The sequence below is a fragment of the Corythoichthys intestinalis genome, chromosome 16 (genome assembly GCF_030265065.1).
Source record: "Corythoichthys intestinalis isolate RoL2023-P3 chromosome 16, ASM3026506v1, whole genome shotgun sequence".
Classification (NCBI taxonomy): Eukaryota; Metazoa; Chordata; class Actinopteri; order Syngnathiformes; family Syngnathidae; genus Corythoichthys; species Corythoichthys intestinalis.
Window position 1 is genome coordinate 13,178,824 of NC_080410.1, and position 25,202 is coordinate 13,204,025.

The 25,202-nt window shown below is 38.6% G+C and overlaps 1 protein-coding gene across 1 annotated transcript in view; it reads left to right on the forward strand.

Annotated features, from left to right (window-relative positions):
• Window positions 1–25,202, forward strand: part of nherf1b (NHERF family PDZ scaffold protein 1b) — a 63,724-nt gene that overhangs the window by 30,719 nt on the left and 7,803 nt on the right. The window contains exons 2-4 of the mRNA XM_057860819.1: window positions 7,773–7,943; window positions 18,245–18,398; window positions 24,210–24,253. Of these exons, the coding sequence (XP_057716802.1) occupies window positions 7,773–7,943; window positions 18,245–18,398; window positions 24,210–24,253 (369 nt within the window). The remainder of the gene's footprint in view (window positions 1–7,772; window positions 7,944–18,244; window positions 18,399–24,209; window positions 24,254–25,202) is intronic.

Here is a 25,202-nt window from a genome sequence, read left to right on the forward strand (position 1 = left end):
GTTAGCGTTAGCTTTAGAATGGCATCCTCTTAAATTCCAACTCATTTGTTTACATCTTTTTGTGACGTCCTGGTGGATTTAATTATCTGAAAATAATTAACTGTTCTTGCTGAGTGTGATTAATCATAAAAAGAAGTTCTGCGGTCGTTGATACCGAATTAATCCTTTAAGTCTCAGGTCATCAGTGTAAATTTGAAGCTGTTGACGGACTTTTATTTTTTTTTAATTGCCTATCCTTTTCTACATGCTTTCAAAAAAAGCTTACAAAATCGGCTTTGGATATCGGCTGTCTGCTGAAAAATTTTTTAGATATCGTTATAAGCATCGGCATTTGAAAATCACATGTCGTTCGACCTCTAATCGCAATTATATGTTGTCCATTCAAGTACATTTATTTTTTTTACGTATAAGGGCAACTTCTAAATCTGTATAGCAAGTACTAAATCATACTAGTGACCTTCAGATTAGGGCATTCCCATAAATTGCCTTTTAAAAAGTATACCTTTCAAAAATATGTTTTACATGTTACCTAAGCATTGTGGCGACTACAATAACGAATAGAGGTGTGCAAAATTTCCGATTCTTAGATTATTCGCGATTCGGCCGTGGAAGATTCGAGAACGATTCACAAACATCCAAATTCCGATTATTGAAATATGCCAAGTAAAGCGGAAGTACAACACACTCAGCGCGCCGCGCGGTCTTCGGGACGGAATAAGGAACGAAGCGAGAGTAGCTAAACATCATGCTTCTCATTACCCGGCCCCGCGGGTAATGCCAATGCTCAACTCACGGCTCTAGCTCAACTCATGCCTCGAGATAAAAAAACACAACAACATACCTGACTGCTGCCGAAAAGCTGTTACAAAGTACATGCACATAATGTTACGGTAAACATCATTTATATAGGACTAGATGCAATATAGATTCGGTAGCGTTAGCAGCACATCTACAAAAACCTAGATGCGAGCGTTAGTAAACGGCTGCCATCTTAAAGCAGTACACTTCCCTGCAAGGCTGTTGTAGCGAACCTTCCAAGTGAACCTGATCTAAAATACTCCTACATCGGTAAAATATTGACTTGAATCTATCTTTAAAATAGTTTTAAAACTTTCACATGTCGAAAGTAGACAAAAGGGAAATTATGGAATAACGGGAGCAATTTTAACAACTTTAATGGTTGATTCACAACATTAAATTAATTGAATGTAGTTTAAAGCTGCCGATACAGAATGGGGACTGGAGTTTTTTATTTACTGTTATTTTTGTATATTTGTTTACTGCTATGTTAACTTGATACTGAAATAGTAGTTTGGTTTAGCCTGAGAGTATTTTTGAACAATTTTGGAACTAATGTACAAAACATAACAAACAAACAAAACAAAAAAAAAAACAAAAAAAAAAGGAGGGGGGTGCATCAATAATCGTTTTATTATCGAATCGGAGCCTCTGAATCGTAATCGTAATCGAATCGTTAGGTGCCCAAAGATTCCAAGCTCTAATAACGAACGCGTCATAATTTCCTTTCAAGTGTCAATCACCCGTAAAACGCAGAAAATAACTAGCATTCCTCCCGTAGCCTACAGTTGTAGGCTCTTTTTCTCAACATTGTTCTTGGACGTGTATCATGAATAACAATGCTAACATCATCCATACATTGTGAGAAGCTTAAACAAGTTGTACTTGAATCTCCACCAGGCTTTTGACATTTCCCTCGAGCGAAATTTACGGCTGTTCTGCTGGTATTTGCCTCCTGCTGACAAAAAACACAACAGAGGAAGGTGAAACGATGCCCTGCTAGATAGTGAGTGACAGATTAGAAGCGGATTAGGAAAATACTCAGTTCGTTGCAGCCTTAATTGGATTACTTGTCCCCCCAGATGTTGTCTGGTCCCAGTCAGGACATGTTGTGGTTACTCTCTCATGGTCAGCTTGTTTACATTGAAGCATTGATTTAGTTGTCTCTCTTGATTTGTGTTTTCAACTCAGAAACATACTGTATATGATATACGATGCTGAATTTTTTTATGTGTTAATTACATAGAGTATCTCTGCCCCTTAAAATGCTAAGAGGTATTCACTGTATTAAGAGGTGTGTTTTCTTGTTTTTTTCTGCATTTAGAGAGCTAGCGTTTAGATTTTGCTTTGATGCCAGGAAGTTGGTCAGAGTAGAGGGAAGCATATTGAGAGAAGATGTGTCAACAGTTCCTGTTTAACGCTTCCCTTCTCAGAGGGAAAGTTTGTGTCACTGAGAGTTTTTCATCTTGAAACAATGAATGTTCTTCTACACAATAAGGAATTTCAATACCTGACATTGAACTTTAGACACTACAGTAGATACTTTTGTGGTACAATGAATGCAGTACATGAAATGAATAGGTAATTTAATCCAGTACTGCAACGATTAATCGATTAATTCGAGTAATTTGATTAGAAAAAAGCTTCGAATTTAATTTTGCTGCTTCTATGATTCGTTTAATTAGAGTGGCATAGTTATGGTTTGTTCTGAAACTGTTGCATTTAGTTTTAATTATTTGGAAAGTTACACTGCCATCTGGTGACAACAGTGAATATGACACAACTCGTCTCGGGTGAATCCAGCTGCTCCCTGTTCAGGCCAACATAAAGTTTTTGTTTGAGCAAATATGTTTGTTTATGCAATTGTAATTTAGTTTAGAGGCATATTGTTTTTGTGGGAATATGTGTTTGAACAATTTGTTAAGAGAATTGTAAAAAAAAAAAAAAATAAAAAAAAAAAAAAAAACAATAGCATTTTATAGCATTTAAGCTGCAGACTTTTGCTATGCAAATTTATTACGATCTCCTAAAATTACATATCAGTTTGACTCATCAGACACTTAAACTTCTTTTGTTCTTTTGGTTTACTTAGTTCCTCATTTTTTTAAATACCATTTGATGCTAAGCTCAGGTATTTTAATTTATTTTTAAATGCATTTTTGGCTCTTGTGAGATGAAAGTGAAATTCTGTATAGTTTGAAGAAACACTCAGGGAATATTATATAGCATTTGCATTTAATACCATTTTAAAAGTGCAATCTTGGCGCCAATGGATATGCAGGTCAACACAAATGTTTATGCAAGCATACACACGCTTCTTTGTTTTACATCTCCTAAAATTATTCTGCAACGCATTAAATGTTTGTTATCCGATTACTCTATTAATCAAACTAATTCATGTATAAATTAATTGATTACTCGAATGATCGATAGCTGCAGCCCTTATTTAAACGTACTGTTATTGAATCTTGGTCCATTTCAGCTAAGCCGCTTCTTAAGAATAACCTTTGTGTACACTTATATATTTTAAATACGATTCCATATGGGAGCTATATCAGTAAATTCCATTTACTTTATCAAAAAGATACAAATACCCAGTTTTGATTGTCAATGTCAGAGCCGGGGTATTACTTTGAAAAAACAGTATCTTTCTTTATTCGTGTGGGAGTAGTTTGCTCTGGCAAAGAACTGTCACTGGTGCTCTACATCTCCATTCCCTCCTTCCTATGTACATCACACATGCATAACAAGCATTGATATAAACAAACATGAACCAAACATTCATGAAGGATCTTTGACTGTCTGAAACAGGCTACATGTTGTAACGAAACACTGTTTTCATTGTCTTTCAGCGTCAGATAAATTTATCCTCTATCTCGTTTGATTGTATGAGAAGGAGTTACTAGTTTTTAATTAGCTGTACACTCCTTAAGGGCTCTCTTTCTGTAGCGTCCGGTACATCTGAACAAGTCCTTAGCTGTGATTGCCAAATTGCTGCCGCGCACCTGCAATGAGCACCTCAATAAAGATAACTACAGGGAGTAATGAGCAGTAAAACCACGTCAGCGTGTCCTTCTCGGTCACCTTCATGGCTATTGTGTGTTCAGCAAAAGTCCACATTGCAGTCATGCTGGAGGATTCTTTTGCAGATTTTCCTCCAACTCTATACGTCCCAAGAAAGAAAACGTACATATGTTAAATGTTGTTTTTTTTTAAATACAATTTTCTGTTCGGCCTAGAGTGGTCAAGACTCAAAAGTATCAAAGTGCGTATCAATACTGAAATATTGTATGCGGATACGATATTGGATTGCAAATGTATCGATTTCATTTATCTGTTTTTGCGAAACTACAGATCACCAGAAATTAGTTACAATGGGGAAATCTTGATTTTGCACTGCTTTTGATAGTAATGGAGGATATTTTTGTATTTTCCTCAATGACTCGTTGGCTGTCATTGACGGTGCGAGACATCCAATCCATTGACAGTCTACAGCTAATGAACATTCATTCGCTGCCATCCCTCCCACTTGTAATGGATTGGACGTCTACTGGTAACTTTACTCATTTAAAGAGTTTTAATTGAGTTTTCAAAGGGATCCACGAATAGAATGACTTGTAGTTTTTAAAAGATAAAGGTTATTATGAGTTAAAATAATTTTTAATATTGAAACCCATCTTGATGTTTTCGTTCTTATGCAATTTGTAAAATTAGTTCAACTAACAGGTCGCCATTGTTATTGACGTCGCAGGGCGGTGACATCACATGGTTACGCTGCCGGGCTTCCAGAGTATGACTCTAGCGACATAAACATGTCATCTGTTAAACCTTTCAATTTGATCTCGAGTGGAACATTAATGAGCATGACAGCACTGTCGATATTTCACAAAAAGAGCAGCAAAAGCAAAGTGAAAAGGAAAGACGGGATGAGATGAGGCAATAGTAGGGAAAAAAAGGTGTTCTGCCAAAATGTGCTGCACCCGCGAAACGTCTTACAATAGGAGAATTTGACACCTACAGTACTTGTTATGTCTGGATGATACAGACAGAACATACTAAAGATGCCTTAAAAAATACTTAAACGTAGTAATATTAAATAAGAGGGGTTTAAATATGCTACGTGACTAATGTGGTCAACAGATCAACAATCTGCTGTAAAGCTACTACAAGAAAAAAAAGCTTAAAAGAATGAGAGGGAAACACGCAAAAAGTATTTTGAGGCAATGATAAGTTAATAAAAGACTCAATAAAACACAAATAGTAAGTATTCGCCACTTTAAACCAATGAGCACATATGTTGGACATCTCGCTGCGTAGAAGGATTTGCAGTAACCAGGTTGAGTAACAGTAGCAATCTACGTCATCACCCTGAGCGTACATTACGCGCTTAAAACATGGCTAAAAAAGGTCAAAACATGTACTAAAAATTATAGATTTTATAGATCATAGATCAATGGCAATATTTTATGTGTTTCTAATAACATACCGTACGAAAAGAGAACAATTGTGGCTTATTAGAGCCAACAAGTCTTTAAGTCCGAGGTACCCTTTAAGAGCCACATGATTGGCCGTCTCTCATTGCCAATGGTACTGAAAGGGTTCATTAAAAAATTTTCTTCATTATTTGTTTTTTAACAGCAACAGTACAAGAAATTAAATGTGCATTATGCCTGTTATTTATTTAATTTTTGCATACAACTTTCTGCTAGGAACGCATATTGATAACAGCATCAGCCTACGTCTGATCATCACTCGTACTCGTAAAACTCGCAGATACTACACACAGATACCACTTCACCAGCCTGACTTTAACAGTGATCTAATCATTATCACATTTGAAGATATGACATTACCAACCTAGTGAGTACTTTAAAATAAGTACTTGTCCTTGCACTTGTTTCCAAGCAAATTTGTTTCAGTTATCAGTGCATCGCAACATTCAGTGTTAGCATTTGTTATGATGAAAAGAGTAGTAGCGCACTGATGATACAGTATCACAAGCAACTGGAGCTTGCACAGTTAAGAAGAAAAACAAACATACACAAAGTTGTTTTTGGCAAACTTGATGTCCTAACCTTCCAAAAGACAGTATGTACTTTCCATATCTTATGTAGTAGACACAATTCTTGAGGCAAGAATGCTGACAAACATGGTGATTCAGGACCGTATAATTGAACATTAACCCGAAGAAGATAGGGTAAAAGGCGAGCCGCATTGCTCTCCCGTGTGCTGTGCACGTTGGATTGCGAAAAGAAATCTGCTTTGCACTTGAGGTAAAGGATGACAAATCATAGACAATCACTTTAGTGTAATGATTGACCTGCCTGTTGAAAGTCCAAAGTGCTTATCCGTTGCACATCTGATCAGCACAAAACATGTTGTGTGCTCACACAGTTGACAATTGACACTAGCAAAGATGCTCATTCAGCGTTGCTGTTGACAACAGAGTGTTGTCAGTGTAACTACAAAGTACAATGGCACATTAGTGAATTGTTAAAAGAATCAAAATATAAACAGCAGTTGAATATACTTCTTCGTATCTATGTTAGTTTGTTTGGCAGCAAGGTGAATCAAGGGTTCAATCCTGGGCTCCGGCCTTCATGTGTGGAGATTGCATGTTCTCCCCGTGCCTGTGTGGGTTTACTCCAGCTTCCTCCCACATCCCGAAAAGATGTGTTAACGCTCTAAATTCTCTATAGGTGTGATTGTGAGTGTGAAAAATTGTTTGTCTCTACGTGCCTTGCGATTGGCTGGCAAACAGTTCATGGTGTACCCAGCCTCACTACTAATAGTTAGCTGGGATAGGCTCCAGCATCCCGTAACCCTTATAGGGATAAGCCTTACAGATGATGCATGCATGCAGTTTGTTTTTCAGGCGCACACACACCTCCAAAAAAGGGTTGATAGCCAGATGCATACTAAATTAAAAAGGTGATGCTATTCCCATTTTACAGCAAAGTTTATAATAATAGGATACAATAAAATACACATCTAGTATAAAGAAATTGGGGATGGTAGGCTTTGTGAAATAATTGCTTGGTTGATTATATTTCTTTTTGTAGGCTGACTTGTCACTTAAACCCTTTCAAATTGGAGGATGATTTAACGCAACTCAACTTGATTTGTACAGCACTTTCAAAACAGTCACAGCTATACCAATGTGCTTTACAGAACACATGACGTGAAGTAAAAAGTTACAGTAAGATTAGATTTCATATAATATAGTCAATTGACCAAAAGGTTTGAATCATGCTGCTTCTTACCAGCTTCTCTACAGAAGGGTTATGAGTCAGCTATAATTAGAGGTTGTCCATTTTTCACCCTGACAGAGGGCAGTAACTCGGTCACAGTGTTAAAGGTTAGCCTGACCTGACTCTCCAATGCCACGTCATACTTGCAGTTAATGCTGTTCCAATTAAAAATTTATTCAAGTGTTCTCGACTAAATAAAGAAACTGCATCATCAACGGAAGGGAGGTCCAGGGATTTAGGAGGTTTTTCCTGGATGACAATAACGCGTCCTGCCATCCCGGAGGGGGACAGAACGAGACGAGGTGGTTCCAGGCCCACGCCCAGAATCTATTGTACTCATTAGCTCCTGAAAGACGGCGGAAGCGGTCCCTTCCTCAAGTGCCCCTAGGTCACCCCTCCTCAAAACATGCCTCCAATCACACGCTTCCATTCACGAATCCCTTCCTTCCTGGTGTGGAGTCACGTGATCTCAAAGTGCCGTTTTCTTTTACTGAGGACTGTTACAAACACAATACTGAGTACATCAGCATGCAGCAACGTCCTGCATGTTCGACCTGGGCGTTATATTCATGCTTAACGATTCCCTGGAGCTCTCAGTCATCTTTGTGCCTCTTGTTCTTCACGAGCAGACACCTATGGTTGGGGTAGTTTAAATATTAATTCGGCCAAGCATACACAGAGCATCTTGAAAATATTTGCTTCCTCTCTTCTGTCCTCTTGCAGGAGGTGATCCCTGAGCTACGACCACGTCTCTGTGTGATCCGGCGAGAGGCAAACGGATATGGCTTCAACTTGCACAGTGAGCGGGCGCGGCCTGGCCAGTACATCAGAGCTGTGGATGAAAACTCTCCTGCAGAGAGGGCAGGCCTACAGCCCAAAGACAGGATAGTACAGGTACTTACTGTCTGATTACCACAAAGCCAGTCCTAGAAAAAAGTGGCACTGTGTCAAGGGCATGAACGGATCAGGCTTTGCTCTTGAAAGCAAAAAATATTTTCATTCATACATAGGGCTGAAAGATCGTTCTTACATTGAAATTGTGAATTTAGACATTGTCATTTTAAATTCAACAGAGTAAAGATGTTTTTTTTTTGTATGTTTTTTTGTTTTGACTGACCCAGGGTATATTGTAAGGGTGTGCCATCTTAGGCACCCCACGATTTGATTCGATTACGATTCAGGGTGCTACGATTCGATTATTAAACGATGGTCATCCCCATACAACAAAAAAGCTGCCTTTAAACTGCTTTTTTCCCTTTTTAAATTAATTTTTTTTTTTTTTTTGCAAGTGGAAAATCATTAACCATTTTAAAGGCATTACGTATACCTTTCAAGAATACAATAAAACAACAAAAAGCTGCCTTTAAACTGCTTTTTTTTTTTTTTTTTTTTTACAAGAAAGTGCAAAAACATTAACCATTTTAAAGGCAGTACTTATTTCTCTAAACAATACAATAAAATTTACACACATTTTCCACATTTCCTGGAAACAAAGTGTCTTTAGAAATAAGACTTGTTTTTACCAATATACTTTGTTTTCACTGATTTCTGTACTACTTCACATTTTTGTAGTGTTACCGCTGTACTTAATCATGGTTTTACACGTTCTGCATATGGGGTAGCTTTTGTACACCGACAAACAACGCACAAATGGACATGGAAATACACATTAGAGAATTAGCTAATTAGCTTAGCGCTCTGCGCTAACTGTTAGCATCTCAAAAACAACAACAATAAAGGCTAAACAGTACAGGAGGGTCTCACCTCTTATAGACACACACGGGTCTTAGCAACACACTCAGGACATTTTTCAATTGACATGAACGAAACTACTGCTGGACAACTGAAAGACAAGGAGCAACGAACTATCTCTCTTCCCTTCGCGGTCTGAAAAATAACTTACGCACAGAAGCGTGACCGCCAGGTCTCTGCCTGTCTCATACACAAATTTATTTTCCAGTCTTTTGAAAAGAGTAAATCTCTCGCTCAGTAACCTGAGGCATCCATCATAACGTTGTGCAAGGTGTCCAGGCAGCAGACGTGTCTTGAATTTCGTTCCGCTACGAGCGGCTGTCATAGACTTATTAGGGAAAATCATCGTTTTTTAACATTTATGAATCGAAATCGAATCATCACGTGTCAAATCGCGATGCATCTAATAATCAATTTTTTTGCACTCCCTTAGTATATTGTGCTAGGATATCCGCAAATTTCCGCCCATATTAATGGGAAATATTCACATTTAACACATTTAAATTTTAAGAACACATTCAGAAAAATGCACAATATATAAAATTATCATAGTAAATCATATCAATTATCCCATTATAATAATTTTAGGTCATATCGCTCAGCCATCAGTTTGTGTAATGTAGTGGATGAATATATACACTATATTTACATATGATTTATGTACAATAGACTGCTACATTAAGGCAAAAGTTAAAACGTGTGGATAAAAATATATCTGTGAATGCAACCTAATGAACATTTTCAGATATGTATGGCAACAAGCAGTGAACTTAAAGGGAACCTTGGACTTAAAGACTTGTAGGCTCTAATAAGCCACAATCGTTCTTTTTTACTAAAATATGTTATTAGAAACACATAAAATATTGCCATTGATTTAAAAATCTATAATATTTAGTACATGTTTTGACCTACGGAGGGCGCCCATGTTTTAAGCACGCAATGGACGCTCGGAGTGATTACGTAGATAGTCACTGTTACTCAACGAATACTACCAGGTTACTGCAATTCCTTCTACGCGGCGAGACCGTCCAACACATGCGCTTATCGGTTAAAAGCGGCAAGTACTTACTATTTGTGTTTTTATTGAGTCTTTTAATTACCTTTTCATTGCCTTAAAATACTTTTTGCATGTGTTTCCCTCTCATACTTTTAAGCATTGTGTTTTCATGCGGTAGGATTAAAGCAGATTGTTGATCTGTTGACCGCATTAGTCACGTAGCATATTTAAACTACCGTTATTTGATATTACTACATTTAAGTATTTTCTTAAGGCATCTTTAGTATGTTCTGTCTGTATGCATCTAAACAAAACAAGCTGAAAGCGCACGGTAGTACTTTGGGTGTGAAATTCGCCTCTTGTAGGACGTTTCGCCGGTGTAGCATATTTGGGCAGAACACTGTTTTTTTTTCATACTTTCATCTCGTCTCATCCCGTCTTTCCTGTATATTTTGCTTTTGCTGCGCGTTTTGTGAAATATCGAAAGTGCTGTCATGCTTATTCATGTTCCTCGGGTTCAAATTGAAAAGGTTGAACAGATGACATGTTTATGTCGCTAGAGTCATACTCTGGAAGTCCGGCAGCGTAACCATGTGACGCCACCGCCCTGCGACGTCAACAACAATGGCGACCTACTAGTTAAACTAATTTTACAAATTGTATAAAAACGAAAACATCAAGGGGGGTTTCCATATCAAATTATTTTAACTCATCATGGATGATCATTGCATATCATTGGAGTGTTCTAGCATTATTAGCCATAGGTTATAATTAGGGATGTCCCCGATTCGATCACGTGATCGGAAATTGAGCCGATCGGGCCATTTTTCAAGAGCTAAAAAGTAACAAAATAATTCAGGAATACAATGGCATACCAAAAAGAAACAAAATTATATGTTTTATACTCTGCAACACTCTCGGAAAAAGCGGAAGCGGCAGTACTGTAAACAGCCCCAATAGGAGAACGTGTTGAAAGCTATTGCGGGGCTTAATAGGTAGCTGCTAGAGTGGTAATGTCTGCTGTGCGGAACTTTCTTACCATCGAAAGGTGAGATTTGTGACTTGCAATGTGTGCAAAGTGGGCATTTCGCATGGTGGAAAGGATAGAAATTTGTTTAGGGCAATGCATATATTAGTATATATTTAGGGCAATAGGGCAAAACACTTTTTTCGGTGTCGAATCGGGACTCGGTTTTGGCAGATTCTCAAAATCAGGTGACTCGTACTCGGGTGCAAAAATATGCGATCGGGGCATCCCTAGTTATAATGTTTTGATGGTGATCATGTCCTTTTTTGTAACTAAGACTCTGAATTTTGCCCTGAAAATCAATTTGAAGAAAATCACGAATCAGATCCAAATTGCAAAATTGACAAGAGAAATCCCATACACGATACCTCAAGATACTAAATTAATTCATTCCAGAGTGGCTTTTATATCTTGATTTCTTTCATGTAATGAATTGCGTTTTACATGTAAATTACCTAATTCTTTGCAAGCTTCAGCAAATAATAAGGGTTGAACCAGATTGAAATAAGAGCCAAATATATTTGAATAATTCAATATACCTAACCTAAACGTTAATACTTGTAATTAAGTAAGATAATAGAACACAATGCAAAAAAATGAAGATGTGGAATGTTACCCTTCGAGTGAGGCAATGTCCGAAAGCAAAAGTGATACCAATGTAGCGGAATGTGTATGTTGTATAAACACTCTTTCTGAGACAAAAACGAGAGGAGACTCTTTATTTTCCGCCCCCACAACAAACAACAACAAGGTTAAACACTCTTACAGTACATTTTACCCATCCCACTTGTGCACGACATTACACTGCGACACCCAAATTGAAACCTAACAACAACAACAGGCCAATAGGAGAGCAGGAAAATGATACTGAGGGGATATTGATGGGAAAGACTGACCAATAGGATAGCAGGATCTTATGGTGCGTTTATGGCGCGACTCTTCTGCGAGTGGGAATTATCTATTATCGTACATATTATATTTTGTATCCTGGATAATTTTTCGGAATGTGAAGCTGAAAAAAAAAGCTTTGAAAAATGCTTTGTAAAATGTATTTTATGTGTACTGAAGCTATCGTATCTCGAGGGTACCACTGCAGTATATAGAAAAATAGATTTTATTCAATATATACTCTAACTGTAGTCATTTGCTATCCTAACTTGTAATGTGAAACACCACTAACGGATATCAAATCATTAATATTGTAATACACATGGCTTTTCAACACATACACATGCACAGGAATGAGTGGAATTAGGTAGCGAGTAACCGGGCTTCACCTTATGAGGAAGAGCTACAAAACCAACATACTGTACCTGTACTGTATGTATAAATCAGGGTTCTGAAATGTTTAGTTGTCACAACAATGTCATCCAAGGTCTGAGTCGCTCACATTCCACCTTGTTTTAAAGTTTAGTAACTAAAAAGGAATGTGAGCCAACAGCCACTCTGTGAGGTCTTTAATTCCCTGGAGTGTAATTGTCTAAACGCGGAATAATCAGTCTCATAAAGAGTCTGGAGTATGAGTTATAGTATTCACACTGTCAGGCTGCAGAGTGGCTTTTTTAATCCCCCCACAAGCAAGGCACAATTTACTCTTTCAGTGCCATTGACAGTGATAGATGTCCAATGACGTGGTTCTTGAAAACTAAAGAAAAACTCTCTAAATGAGTCTATTACGAGGAGACGGTTAATCCATTTGAAGAACGAACTTTCATTCGCTGCCACCCTCCCACATCAAATGGATTGGACGTCTACCACTGTCAACGGCAGCCAACGGGTTACAGTGTTGGCCAAAAGTACTGGCACCCCTGCAACTCTGTCATATAATGTTCATTTCATCCAGAAAATAATTGCAATTACAAATGCTTTGGTAGTAATATCTTCATTTATTTTACTTGCAATGAAAAAACACAAAAGAGAATGAAAAAAAACCCCATCATTAGCATTTTACACAAAACTCCAAAAATGGGCCGGACAAAAGTATTGGCACTGTCAGCCTAATACTTGGTAGCACAACCTTTAGACAAAATAACTGTGAACAACAGTTTCCAGTATTCATCAGTGAGTTTCTTACATTGCTCTGCTGGAATTTTAGACCATTCTTCTTTGGCCAACTGCTTCAGGTCTCTGAGATTTGAAGGGTGCCTTCTCCAAACTGTCATTTTCAGATCTCTCCACAGGTGTTCTATGGGATTTAGGTCTGAACTCATTGCTGGCCACTTCAGAAGTCTCCAGTGCTTTCTCTCAAACTATTTTCTAGTGCTTTAAGTGTGTTTTGGGTCATTCTCCTGCTAAAAGACCCATGACTTCTGAGGGAGACCCAGCTTTCTCACACTGGGCCCTACATTACGCTGCAAAATTTGTTGCTAGTCTTCAAACTTTATAATGCTATGGACACAGTCAAGCAGTCCAGTGCCAGAGGCAGCAAAGCAACCCCAAAACATCAGGGAACATCCGCCATGTTTGACTGTGGGGACCGTGTTCTTTTCTTTGAAGGCCTAGTTTTATTTTCCCCTGTAAACTCTATGTCGATGCCTTTTCCCAAAAAGTCTTTTGTCTTATCTGACCAGCGAACATTCTTCTAAAACATTTTTGGCGTTCTCAGGTAAGTTTTGGCAAACTCCAGCCTGGCTTTTTTATGTCTCTGGGTCAGAAGTGGGGTCTTCCTTAGTATCCTACCATAGAGTTCCTTATCATTTAGATGCCGACGGATGGTATGTGTTGACACTGTTGTACCCTCGGACTGCAGGACAGCTTAAAATTCTTACTTGGATGTTACTTGAGGTTCTTTATCCACCATCCGCACAATCTTTCGTTGAGATCTCTTTTCAAGTTTTCTTTTCTATCCGCATCTAGGAAGGTTAGCCACAGTGCCATGGGCTTTACACTTATTGATGACACTGCGCACGGTAGACACAGGAACATTTAGGTCTTTTGAGATGGACTTGTAGCCTTGAGATTGCCCGTGCTTTCTCACAATTGTGCTTCTGAAGTGTTCAGACAGTTCTTTTGTCTTTTTTCTTTACTCCATGCTCAATGTGGTACACATAAAGATACAGGACAGCAGTTGAGTCAACTTTAATCCATTTTAACTGGCTGCAAGTGTGATTTAGTTATTGGCACCACCTGTTAAGTGCCACAGGTAAGTAACAGGTACTGTTAATTACACAAATTACAAGGCGTCACATGATTTCTCAAAGGGTGCCAATACTTTTGTCCGGCCCATTTTTGGAGTTTTGTGTAAAATGATAATAATGATTTCATTTTTTTCCCATTGTCTTTTGTTTTTTCATTGCAAGCAAAATAAATGAAGATAGTACTACCAAAGCATTTTTAATTGCAATCATTTTCTGGGAGAAATTTAGCATTATCTGACAGAATTGCAGGGGTACCAATACTTTTGGCCAGCAGTGTGTGTTCATCAATAAAGACTTTATTGTTGTTACAATGAACTGGAATTTTTTAGGGTATCGAAGAACCGATACTGAAACGTTGTTTGTTGATATTTTGATGGCAAAGAAATTTGTTGTGATGGGGGAAATATTGACAGTAATGGTAATGGAGGATAGTTTTGCATTTTTCTTGTTAAAAAAAAATAATAACGTCAATTTTGCATATTTATTTATGTAGTATCGAAATTGGTATTGGAAATCAGTTTCTTTTTTTATTTTAGCATTGTGACAATTCTACAGTGAATAACACTTTGTTCGCCCGTTTATCCAATTTCTGTATTGCTTGCTCTCATTAGGATTAAGGTGAGCTCAAGTCTATGTAGCCAGCCAATCTGAGGACTTGTTCATCAGTTCTCCAGTTTGAATCTAAGCTCTAGCTTCCTGTGTGGTGTTTGCGTGGGTTTTCTCTGAATTTTCTGGCTTCCTCCTGCATTCCAGAAAATCTGAACTAAAGACTAAATGTATCCAGGAGTGTGAATCTAAGTGTGAAAGTGAGTGTGAACAGTTCTTCTTTGTTTTGCTTTTTTATTGATGATGGCAACCAGACCAGTGTGTGAGATGGGATAATGAATGGAAGGACTTTTATTTTTAACTATTAACCTATAAAGGAAATTACCAATATACACCATAGAAAACAACGCTCATTTGAAGGACATATACAGTGGTACCACTACAAATGTATTTAATTTGTTCCAGGACCTGATTTGTAAGTCGAGATGCTCGTATGTCGAGCGGGATTTTCCCTTAAGAATACATTATAATTCGATTAATTCGTTCCACAGCCCAAAAATCTACGCTAAATCCTTCACAAATACTGCAGGTGCAATCACAAATAGCAATTACACATAGCAAAAAAAAATCATAAATACAAATCGGAATAATTAATAATGAAAATATTAATGATAATAATATTAATGATTATGTAACGATTTTAATGTACCAGTTGTGCTTTGCACGCTGTACCTGAAAAGAACACAAGGTAACTTATAAACCTTTATGAAATGTTTTCATAACATTTGTGATGACACGTTGAATGAAAATTAGTTGAAGGACACCTCTTTTATATCTTGAGGGGTTCTGTATCGCTTTCACTGGCACTAATTAACTTTGAGGAGGGTGGCAGAAACCCTGGCACACAAAAAAAACTACAAATGGGCTGACTGCTTTACGGCATACATCACTTTCCCCATTCTTTATAAAGACGGAAATCAATGCTAACGCTTTCGCGTGAATTCTGCAAAGATGGCAGAGCAACAAAAGAGATAAAAGGTTTTGTCTGAGGAAGTAAAAAAAAGTAGAGGCTACCAGGATATATAGAATAAATATGGGCCTGACTTTTACTCGCTGACGTGACACCCCACCCCACCGAACTCCTGAGTTCGGGTGGGGTGGTTAGCCACACAAAGCCACACGATTGCTAACCGTCATTTGCTATTGTTTAGCCACAACTGGATTCATTACCTTATTGCTATTCATCCTTCACACAGCCGCTGGAAACAGAAATGTTGTTTAATCCATCTGCAGGCGACCGGGAGAATTTTTGATTGATTGATGATTTTACGACACTGTGCGGGTGTGCGCTGGTCCTCATGGGAAACACTGCGCTGGTCGTCAGGGGAAACACAGTCTTCCTTAAGGCAAAACACTACCGCTTTTGTACACTAGCATCGCTAAAATCGACCAAAACTGAAAAGTTACCAAGTGTTTATAGCGTTTTATAATAAATAAGAATATTTATTAAAATATAGATGTACAGTGGTACCTCTACATACGATCGCTTCGACACACGAACTTTTCGACATCCGACGTAAAATTTGACTCGCCATTTGTTTCTACATCCGACGACATGCTCGAAATACGACGACAATGGCAGCACCGCAGACGAATGCACGGCGGATTTTCTTGTGTGACAAATCAACACAGGTTTCAGAAAAGGTTGGTACAGGTGGTGAAACAAGGAAAAAGTTGACGCTTACCTTCTAAATGAAGATGCAAATGACAGAAAAATATGAGCGTAGGGTGGGCATCCGTGAAATGGCTCAACAATACATCTCCACGGTCCTCCTCCGACCATCGTTCGCCAGTCTTTATAAGTTAAGCTGACAATTCTTATTGTGGTAACATCTCCAGAGAAATCGCCAGCTTCGCCACGTTTTCATCATTTCTTTCACAACTTATTCAACACAAAACGCCTGCTGTCTGCCGCAATTGACGATGTTCGCAAGAAAGCATTGAAAGCGAAAGTAAACTTTCACCCGCTCCCCTCCCTCTTTGTCACGTCAGCGCCGCGGTGCCTTCAGGTACAGAAAAAAACGTCCGCCTTATTAGAACCCGTTTCGTTACACTATTACAGGAATTATTATTATTATTATTATATTATTAATCCGATTTTTATTTATTATTTATTTGTTTTGCTATATGTAATTGCCATTTGTAATAGTACCAGCAGTATTTTTTAAGGATTTAGTGCAGGTTTTTGGGCTGTGGAACGAATTAATGGAATTATAATGTATTCCTATGGGAAAATCCTGCTCGACATACGACCATTTCGACTTACAAACAAGCTCCTGGAACGGATTAACTTCGTATGTAGAGGTACCACTGTAGTTTTGGACTAACGCTTGGCCGCATCTAATAAACCTGTGTGGCCACCACTTTTTTACATATTATGTGCATATTAAAGGAACATTTATGTCTGACATTTATGTAATGTTACGGTATATATTTTTTATACTTAATAGATACATGTCATACATCAAATGGTTATTTTAGCAAAACAACAACCCCACGGCAATACTGTAAATGTGAATACTTGAATGTATTAATGAACAACGTGACTCACGACACTAGTGCTTTCCAGAAACTAGTGCGCATGTGCAGAAATATTAGGCAGGCTCATCCGATGGGCATGTTGGAACACCGGTCGTGTTGTCGAGCCAGTTCACTGACGTGCACACCATGCTCATATTTTTCTATCATTTCCATCTTAATTTCAGTGGTAAGAGTCACCTTTTTTCACCACCCGCACTAACCTTTTTTGCACCCATGTTGATTTCTCGCACAAGAAAATCCGCTATGCTGCCTTCTTGCGGAAAACAATGAAATTGCGACGCTGTTGTAAATCGTCGTATTTCGAGCATGTCGCCACCTGTGTTTTTATATTAGCCTTATTGTACTTTTGCTTTTGTTTAATAAGGTGCTCATTATGGGGAAGCTTTAAACCTCGTTGCATTGTGTACAATTACAATAAAGGCTTTGTATTCTAATCAATACCATTCAGTTAACATGCTAACAAAATTCTGATTTGCTCGGATTCAGAAATTCGTACCAGGTTCAAATTCGTGCTATAATAAACCTTTGTTAACAAGTGTAGAACTAAATTAGAATAAATCCCGAAAGTAAACTAAATGGAATAGAATAAAGGGGCCGTATAAATTGGATGAAGAGAGACAGGTTGCATGGATTAAACGAGGGGCTTCAAGTCCCTCCAAGGGCCCCAGACACCCTCACCACCCACTGAGGAATGGGGCTTTGTGGGAGCGGGCCGCCATTGTTGCTGCTATTACTGGCCAAGCTACTATTGTCCAGCTTCCTCTGTGGGACTGGCTTAGACAAGCAAGTCCACCCTATGACGCAATTACACACAAACACATTCTCCATGAGACACTTTTCACGTTTTCCCAGGGTGATTTCATCCCACTGACTCGAAAGTTAGGCCTTTACACAAACTTGACAGCGTCACTGTGGTAAACAGGACTAGTTATATTTAACGGAAATACCAGTGGGAACGCATATTTGTTTGTACAAGTTGTTGGATGAAAGAATGCGTGTATGTACATCCATTTTCACTCAGACTCAGGATTTCCTGACCTCTGGCAAACAAAGTGATAATAATGACAACGAAATCCTGTGTGAAACACAAAAAAAACCTGGTGATATTTTTATTTTCTGTGTGTGCGTTCCTCAGGTGAACGGTGTACCCGTGGAGGGCAAAACACACTCGGAGGTGGTGGCGACCATTAAAGCCGGCGGAGACGAGGCCCGCCTGCTCGTGGTGGACCCTGCCACTGACGATTTCTTCAAAAGATGTCGAGTGGTCCCCACCTCGGACCATCTGACGGGTGAGAGGCCAGATAAGTAGCACAGAATTGCAACACCGATCTCAAGGCAGTTACTTTTCTGCTAACTATGGCAATTATCTTTATGTGTTATCGACAGGTTCTAAACACTAAAAAGCAGGACTTTGTCCAATCATGTGGCTCTTTTAATCATTCTGTTAGTGAATTGAAATTAGTTCATCACTTGTAGACATCCAATCTATCTAAACTGAGAAGTTCAATTAGATTGGACGTCTGTCACCGTAAGTGGCAGCCAATGAGTCAATACTCATAATCACACTCTGCTTGAGTGGGTGTATGTACATGGGTATAACTTACATCACAAAATAGTGTACCGTATTGACCCAAATATAAGACGGTGTTTTTTGCATTGAAATAAGATTGAAAAAGAGGGGGTCGTCTTATATTCGCGGTCTAGACATTATAACCATACACGACGCTAGCTGGCGCCAGATATCATTGAAGCAATGTTCTGTCATGACAGATCTCAGCTACTAGTTTAACCAGTTTGAATTATTTTATTGCAATGTTTTTCCTTATTCAGATTTGTTTCAAGACTACAGTTAGAGTTAGACTTCACTTTGATAGTTAATGCAGTTATTGCAATTTTGTTGTTTTATCACAATAGATTGGTTTATTTACATTTCAAAAACCAGAAGCCATTCATTTACGAATGTGATTGCACTTTAGTTTACATATTTAAATGTTCGGTATTAAGATTTGAATGAGGCAAAATAACATGCTTTTTCTGTTAAATATATTGTTATAATTATTTGTTTCAGATGAAATGTAATTATTTTCTGTATAAAATTAATTTGGTGTTCAAAAAGTCTTTTTTTCCAAACTTGAAAAAGAGGGGGTCGTCTTATATTCAGGTCAATACGATATTTTTTTTTGTGTGTTGAAACTTTTTTTTTCATTATCGGAAGTCTAAGAAATTTGTCATTGCATACTTACACTGCTGGCCAAAAGTATTGGTATCCCTGCAATTTTGTCAGATAATGCTCAATTTCTCCCACAAAATGATTGCAATTACAAATGCTTTGGTAGTAATATCTTCATTTATATCTTCATTTATTTTGCTTGCAATGAAAAAACAAAAGAGAATGGGGAAAAAAATAAATCATTATCATTTTACACAAAACTCCAAAAATGGGCCGGACAAAAGTATTGGCACCATTTGAAAAATTATGTGATCCTTCTCTTATTTGCTTAATTAACAGCACCTGTTACTTACCTGTGGCACATAACAGGTGGTGGCAATAACTAAATCACTCTTGCAGCCAGTTAAAATGGATTAAAGTTGACTCTACTTCTGTCCTGTGTCTTTGAGTGTAAGAACTGTCAAAGGACTTGAGAAGCAAAATTGTGAGGAAGCATGGGCAATCTCAAGGCTACAAGTCCATGTTCAAAGACCTGAATATTCCTGTGTTTACCGTGCGCAGTGTCATCAATAAGTGTAAAGCCCATGGCACTGTGGCTAACCTCCCTAGATGTGGATGGAAAAGAAAAATTGACGAGAGTTCAACGAAAGATTGTGCGGATGGTGGAGAAAGCACCTCGACTAACATCCAAACAAGTTCAACCTGTCCTGCAGTCCGAGGGTACAAAAGTGTCAACCTGTATTATCCGTCGGTGACTGAATGAAAAGGGACTCTAAGTTAGGATACCCAGGAAGACCTCACTTCTGACCCAGAGACAAAAAAAGCCAGGCTGGAGTTTGCCAAAACTTACCTGAGAAAGCCAGAAAAGTTTTGGAAGAATGTTCTCTGGTCAGATGAGACAAAAGTAAAGCATTTTGGAAAAAGGCATCAACATAGAGAGTTTACAGGGAAAAAAAACGAGGCCTTCAAAGAAAAGAGCACGGTCCCCACAGTCAAACTTGGCGGAGGTTCCCTTATGTTATGGGGTTGCTTTGCTGCCTCTGGCACTGGACTGCTTGCCCGTGTCCATGGCATTATGAAGTCTGAAGACTACCAACAAATTTTGAAGCATAATGAGAAAGCTGGGTCTCCCTCAGAGGTCATTGGTCTTCCAGCAGGACCCTAACCCTAACCCAAAACACACTTCAAAAGGCACTAGAAAATAGTTTGAGAGAAAGCACTGGAGACTTCGAAAGTGGCCAGCAATGAGTTCAGACCTGAATCCCATAGAACACCTGTGGAGAGATCTGAAAAATGGCAGTTTGGAGAAGGCATCCTTCAAGTCTCAGAGATGTTGAGCAGTTAACCAAAGAAAAATGGTCTAAAATTCCAGCAGAGCATTGTAAGAATCTCATTGATGGATACCGGAAGTGGTTGTTCACAGATACAGTGGGGCAAATAAGTATTTAGTCAACCACTAATTGTGCAAGTTCTCTTACTTGAAAAGATTAGTGAGGCCTGTAATTGTCAACATGGGTAAACCTCAACCATGAGAGACAGAATGTGGAAAAAAAAAAACTGAAAATCACATTGTTTGATTTTTAAAGAATATATTTGCATATCATAGTGGAAAATAAGTATTTGGTGGACTCTGAACAGTTTTAATGTTTCACATTGAGAGTATGACATACTCCCATTGTCATCATTCAACATACCTCGTTTATTATGACAAAGCAGCGAACAGGAAGGGGTTATGAGGGAACAGAAGAAAAGGAAGACGAGAGAAGAAAGAAAAGAAACACAAACAACAAGAAGAAATACATTGAACATCTACACTAACTAATAAGTTGGCGCTATCGTCAGCTAGATGTATTTCCGGTTGACACCATTTGGGGGGCCTGTTGACCAGGGAAAGAGGGGGACAGTGGTGGGGGAGTCTATAAAGTAAGTGATTGAAAGGGATAGAGTGTACTCAAATCAATAATGGAAGAATGAATTCAAAAGTTTATCAGGATGTTTATCAGGAAAACCTGATACCATCTGTAAGACAGTTGAAGCTAAAGAGAGGATGGATGATCCAAAACACAGAAGTACAGTAAATAAACTTCAGAATGGTTTCAGAAAAACAAATATTGCTAACATGAACGATAATGCTGTGCTAATCCTACGAATTACATTTTGTGCGTGATTCTCACCCAGCACAGATCTTTAAAGGCTAAAGCAACATTCTCCCTGGCCAAGATAAGAAGACAAATCTTACCTTTAATGCATAGACTGATGAGTCAGAAGGGGGCGCAGCACATCACGAGTGACATAACCAGGCACTGCTACGATGCAAGCTAACTACACATATAATGCCACACATTGTGAACATGTGACGGAAACTATTGCGCATTTTCGTCTCGTTCTCGTCTCGTCAGATGAAAACTGGCATTCGGCTCGTTCTATTTTGGTCTTCCAAAACTGTTTTTTTGCTAGTTATGTTCTCGTCATCGTCATGAAAAATGTGTTCGTCGACAAAATAGTTTCGTTATCGTCACCATTGACGAGAACAACACTGATACAATGTGTTGTCTGTCCTTTAAGTAAGTAAGAGCTAGGGTTGGGCATCGTTTGTAATTGAACGATTCCGGTTCCGATCCAATTAAATGAAATACTCACCGGGCTAATTATAAATTGTACATAAATATCAGTCTTTAAACTCTAGCAATTGTTTTCCGCTCGGCGGTCAGGGCATCGAAACAAGGAATCGAAATTTAAAAATTCGAACGATTCCAGGAGCATCGGAGTGTTAGAACCGGTTCGCGTCGATGCTTGATGCTCGATGCCCAACCCTAGTAAGAGCAAAAGTACTGAGTCAAATCGAAAGTAGTCACTCTGAAATATATTTAACAGCAAATTTAAATTATATTTTATTTTTCATAACAATTGTACACAATGACTATTTTGATCCCAGCACAATGGAGGGGTGCACAAAACTGTGCACAAAGTTTCCCTATTTTGTTAACTTGCATCACTCTCGTACTGTGAAGAAGAAAAACATTGCTGGGTGCAGCTTTACTACAAGAGAGATTCTGACAAAGATATGGAGGTTCTAAATGAGCAAAACAAGACAACACTATGCAAAAAGTGGTTGTGATTAGGAGTGGGAACCTCTTGGTACCTCATGATATGATACGATTTGCGATACAAAGCTCACAATAACGATGATCTGACGATATGGCGACACAACGATTACATTAATCAATACATTGGTCAGGAAATCATTCTCGGATTATCTACAAACAATTGATAAACAGTAAAACAACCTTCTGCTGTGAATTGGAATGAGTTTATCACTAGGAGACGTCCAATCCATTTGAACTGGGAGGGTGGCAGCGAATAAACGAATGTTCATTCGCTGCCATCCCTCCCTCTTCAAACGAATTAAACGTCTATGGCCGTCAGTGGCAGCCAATGCCAGGCAATGAGGTAATTTTGGGCCATTTAAGGTCATGTACCTGTTGATTTTTAGTCATTTCTTGTTGATTTTGGGGTATTTTATGGGTCACTTCCTGTTTATTTTGAGTTACAGAACAGGAAGTGACCTGGGAATGCCCTAAAATGAACCGCAAGTGACCTGTAAATGCCCTGAAACCCCCCAGTCTAAAAGGATTGGGCGTCGTGCACCGTCAATGCAGCCTTATAGGTAACTGAGACACTATTATGGTGGAAGATTTTGGTAGCAACTTGCTGGTTCCTTTTTATTTATTTATTTTTATTAGATATTAACTCCTTTTTAAAATGACATCTCAATTCTTGACAGGAGCATATTGATAACCTTTTGGGATACAAAGTATCATGATATATCACCATTTCGATATTTTGTCACACCCCTAGATTGTAACCCTATTTACCTTATAACTTTTCCAGTGGCATGAGCTGTACCTGCTAAAGCCCCTAAGGGGAGCCCTCGCACAGTCCAATGTGTGCGTGTGTGTGACCAAATAATCCAACTTTGCTCCAAGACACTCCTCGTTGTAGTCACGGTGCTCTTAGCTGTTGGCATGACAACCCATGAGAAAAAGAAAGAAATGCACTCGAGAGAGAAAATATTTATTTTAGAGGTACTGCACATTTTATCATTATGTTCTCCCGAAGCATAAGCAGTATGTGAGTCGACGAGTTGTTCAGTGAAGCGTTATAGGCCCAGTGAGAACCAGAAGAACTTCTGGAGTGTTTCCATGACAGTCTCATTCCCTGTCTTTCATTACAACTCCAAGTACTCTGTGGGGAAGATATTCTAGTCAGGCGTTTCCCAGGTAACTGGTTGTTTTTCGCACGCTGCCTACTCAGAGGGCACCTGCCCACGCTGACTCTTAACGCCGCTGCCCTCACATGCGCACACACGCACTGACACACACTGGCCAGCCAGGACTTTTGTTTGGTTTCCAAGGAGCTCACTCCAAGTGGCCTCTCCGCTTGGAGTTGTGCTAGGACATGGAGAGGCTTTTTTCTAAGCCATGCCACTCACACGCATATAATCTTACACCCACACCCACACACATACTGTACATAGGCAGGGAGGACTCGAGGCACAGATTAATAGTGAAGGACTAGCTATTATCTCTTTAATAGGCCATCACCAGACGTGTAAAGAGACCTAGGGGATGGAAGGTAAGGGATGTTTTGAATGCTGTGTATCAGAGAAGCTCAAATTAATGAAATACTATGGCAGAAAAAAGTTGTGTGACATTTCGAAGGTCTTTGGTTCACCTTTCGGGATAGAACTGCAGCAGCAAACATGTCATTGAAGATGCACCACGTATGAATTATAGATGATATGCACATACCTGTGCAGTGTAATGGAGTTTATGTCGGTGGTGTGAAAGGCGAACATGGCTTCAAGTGAAAGTACGGCAGTACAGCAAAGATCATTAAGATAACTGTTATCTTGCTTTTATGCTTACAGGTCCACTACCGGAGCCTGGTGTCAATGGAGGTATGGAGGAGAAGGTGAGATGAGCTGGAATGTTCTTTGGAAGGAGTTTTAAACATAAAATAGTATCACTATAGCCGTTGCTTACATCATGAATGCTTTGAGTTATTAATTACCGAATTCCACTTGGATTGAACATATTTTCCTGTGATTGTCTTCAGTGTGTACTGCACAGTTGAGAAGGTCCCCACCCATCAGCTACATTAAAAAGGGCAGAAGTGGGTAGAGTAGCCAAAACTTTTATTTAAGTAAGAGTAGTGATACTTCAAAATAATATTACTCAAGTGAAAGTAGAAGTAGTCATCCAACAAATGTACTAAAGTACAAGTTAAAAGTATTTGGTGAAAAGAATACTGAGTAACTGCTTCCAATGTTTGATTGTTTTAACAATGATAGTTTTTCTCAGCACAAAGTTATCTATATGATCTGCTATTATTAGACTTTGAAGAAAAATACTAACCTACTGCATAACCAAATTAATCCAAATACAAACCAAAAAAATCATTGAATTTCGTTGAGAAAAAAATACAGAAATGAAGCATCATTCATCCAAAGACCATGAGTGCCCTCTAGTGGAAAAAACATATTTCCTATTATGAAACTAAAGGATCATATCTCAATTTTTTCGTGGTTAATCGTGCCAAATAAAAACTGGAAGAGAGGTTGAAAACCATGCTTTCGGATCACGTTGACAGCAGCGCTCTGTGTCAAATACTTATTCTATTACAGTGCGTTAAGGACGCCATGTGATTAAACTGGCCGGCATGATCATGAAATGTCAAGCTTGAGTCTGATTGGTTTCATGGAGTCATATGATTATTGTTGCGACATCTCATTGGTGAAACTGGTAGCGCCACTGTTGGCATCTGTGGCAAAAAAAAAAAAGTAAAATCTAATATGTAGAATAAAGAGGGAAAATGTAACGATTAGTGTAGCCCAAAGTGGCGGAGGAAGAGTAGCACATCT